This window comes from Aythya marila, assembly GCF_965140915.1.
Source record: "Aythya marila genome assembly, chromosome: 25".
In the NCBI taxonomy this organism is placed as follows: Eukaryota; Metazoa; Chordata; class Aves; order Anseriformes; family Anatidae; genus Aythya; species Aythya marila.
Genome location: NC_139066.1, coordinates 6,240,953 through 6,244,117, shown reverse-complemented (window position 1 = coordinate 6,244,117; position 3,165 = coordinate 6,240,953). Strand labels below are relative to the sequence as shown.

Here is a 3,165-nt window from a genome sequence, read left to right as displayed (position 1 = left end):
AAGGAAGTTTTACAGCTTTGACATACTATCTAAAGGTTGTAGGGCAGGCGGAATCCCCCCAAAACAGGCTGACCCTCCTCCATCAGTGGCAGATGGACAATACTAGGATGAACTCCTTCTTAGAGTATGCAATTTGTAACCGCGGGACGGGCGCCTACCACCACTTAGAGCAAAGCTCCCCGTCCTTCCCCTCGTGCTCAGGTAGCCCCGCCACTGACACTTTTCACGGAGACGGCCGCTTCGGCGCGGGGGGGAGCGCGGCCGCGGCCGCCCAGCTGCCGCAGCAGGGTCCCGGCTTCGCCCCCGCCCCGGCCGGCCGCGCCGTGCCCTTCGCGGGCGCTGCCCCGGCCGCCGGGTACCCGGCCGCGACCTGCGGCGCCGGCTACGGGCCGCCCCCGCTCTACCTCGGCGCGCAGGAGCCCGATGCCGGGTACCTGCCGGCGGCCGGGTACGCGGCCAGCGCCGGGCCGCACCTCGGCTCGATCGCGGAGGGCTACGGCGGGGCGGCGGACGGGCACTACCCGCAGCACCTTTACGGGCAGGAGCAGCCCGGCTTCTTGGCCGGCCTCTACGGCAGCCTGTCGCCCGCTCCGAGCGAGGACAAAGACCCCGCGTGCCCCTCCGAGCCGTGTCCCAGCGCCGGCACCACGCAGACCTTCGACTGGATGAAAGTGAAGAGGAACCCGCCCAAGACAGGTGAGGCTGGGGCGCGCAGAGCGGGCGGGGAGGTGCCCCCGGGGCCGGGGCAGGCGGGGGGCAGCGCCGCGCCCCGGGGAGGGCTTCTCTGCCTTCCCGGGGTCTCTGCCTTCCCCGGGTCTCGTACTCAAGGCACCGGGGCTCACCCTTTGGAGGAACACGGGCCCGATTTTTTAAGCACCAGTCCAGCGCTGCAGAAAAGCCAGCCAGAGATCTTGCAGACACACCTGATGGAGGGACCCTGAGCGCACCTTCCCGCAGGCCCAATGCAGTTCAAGCCCAGCTCGGAATAGGAAACGCTCCGGGTTTCCTGCTTCTTCCACAGACGTGGCTCCCATGTCCCCCATTGTTCAACTTCCTTCTCTAAAATATCCCTTAAATCGCAATCTTCCCTTCACCCCCACCACGATCAAGCGGGCCCTCCTGTCTCCTTCCACTCCTTCCCACGCACGTTAAGTTTCAGGGCAGTTTGTGGGGAACTGGGGTGACGGGGTGCCAGCGAAGGGAGCAGCACTGCAGTCTCTCCCCTCAGGTTATAACCCCGCGCCGGGAAGCCAGGGGACAGCTCGGGCTCCGTGAGCAAGCACGACGCTCCGGGGGGCAGGGGCCAAACGCCCAGGAGAGGGGTAGCAGGGCAGAGCCCGCTCGATCGGGCTTCCGCAGGGCCTCCAGCCCCGGCCAGGGACTGCTTTGGCTGCTCCTGCCCTGTTGGCTTTTGCTCGTTACAGCCAAAGTGTCGGAGTACGGGCTGCTGGGCCAGCCCAACACCATCCGCACCAACTTCACCACCAAGCAGCTGACGGAGCTGGAGAAGGAGTTTCACTTTAACAAGTACCTCACCCGGGCCCGGAGGGTGGAGATCGCCGCTACCCTTGAGCTCAACGAAACCCAGGTCAAGATCTGGTTCCAGAACAGGCGGATGAAGCAGAAGAAGAGGGAAAAGGAGGGTCTCGCCCCAGCTGCTGCCTCCAGGTCAGCGAAGGAAGCGAGTGAAGCCTCGGATCAGTCCAACTGCACCTCACCTGAGGCCTCCCCCAGCTCGGTGTCCTCCTGAGCCGCCCCGCAGGGGCAGGGAAGCCTGCCCGGGGCGGCTGCTCCCGCAGCCCGAGTAGACACACACGCACGAACACGCACGTCCCGGCCGCACACACGCGCGGAGGCAAGGCCGTGCTTCCTTCCGAGCAGCTCCCTTGGCTCCAGCTGTCTCCATGCGTGTGATACTAATTCTCCACCTTGCCTTTCTCTCTTAATTTATAGACCCTCCGTAAAACGTTGGACTCCAAAGGAGCAGCCGTGTCCTCGTTTGTCCTTAGCAATAGGCGTTTGTCTCAGGGACGTTTCTCCCTCTCCCTTCTCCCTCCCCAATAGGAACTGCACTTTCAACTACAGAAACTTTAAAACGAATTTAGTTCTCTCCCGTTTTAAAAGTGTGCACAAGGACTTTTGTCTGCAGGAATGCTACTTTTAATGCATTTTTCCTCCCAGAGAGATTGTAAAAAAAGTTTGGGGTGTTTTGTTTTGTTTCCCTTTTATTTACTCTGTGTATTTTGGAAAGAGATCTGATGGGCCCAAGACGCTAGAGGCCTGTGGGAAGACCCAAACAAACACAAAGCAAAAATGCAACTCCTTTGGTACCATTTTGCACTAGTGCTGCTTTACGTGGTTTTCTACGCGCTCCTGGTTATAGCTGGTACTAATCCTGGGAGAGGGAGGGCTGTTACTAATCCTGGGGGAGCGCTGTGTTATCAGCGTAAACGAGATGAGGCGAAGGCAGACCTCGGGGTACTTTGGACAAGGGTCACCGTGCTGCGAAGCGTGAGCGCACGGGAACACGGCTGCGGGGGAGCGTGGAGCTTGGCATCCCCGGACGCTGATGCACTGCCTACTATTTATTCGTCTCGAAAGCCTGAAGTCCTGGAGCGAAGCTGCACGGCTCCTTGCACCCCCACCCTCTTAGGCTTATCGGAGTCCAATAAAAACATTTTTTAACCATGGCTGATTGATTCCCTTTCCCAGCAGAAACTTTACAGTAGGACGAACTGAAAACAGTGGCGACTTTTGTTAGAGTTTGTTTTAAAGAGAAAAAGGTCATCGTGAAAAACAAGTGGTTTCTTAATCGGAACCTTCTGTTTTGCCTCCACTCCCTTCCCCATGCTTTGTATGTCGAAATGAAACTACCTCAGTCCAATAAAGTTTACTTTTTCCACACTCACGTCCTCTCGGCCCTAAGCGAAATGGAAATTTCTCCCGTCCAGGGAAGTGCGCGACACGGGGAGGGGAGCCCGGGCTCAGAGGGAGGAGGAGGAAGGAAAAGGTCTCCGTCTGCTGCTAGAGTTCCCAGGCAAAGTACCCGATCCTGCTTCCTGCGGGGCCGTTCCAACACCCCCCCACCCCTGCCTTGGCACCGGCAGCTGCAGGGTCGGGACCGGCTTTCGCCTCTGCAACGGGGGAGTTCAAAGCAAGTCTCCC

The 3,165-nt window shown here is 59.8% G+C and overlaps 1 protein-coding gene across 1 annotated transcript; it reads left to right on the top strand.

Moving 5' to 3' along the window:
* On the top strand, window positions 1–2,879 carry HOXB1 (homeobox B1). The gene is made up of 2 exons (XM_082779300.1): window positions 1–696; window positions 1,425–2,879. The coding sequence occupies exons 1-2, from the start codon at window positions 93–95 to the stop codon at window positions 1,748–1,750; spliced, it is 930 nt and encodes a 309-aa protein (XP_082635426.1). The 5' UTR covers window positions 1–92; the 3' UTR covers window positions 1,751–2,879.
* Window positions 2,880–3,165: the final 286 nt, after the last annotated feature.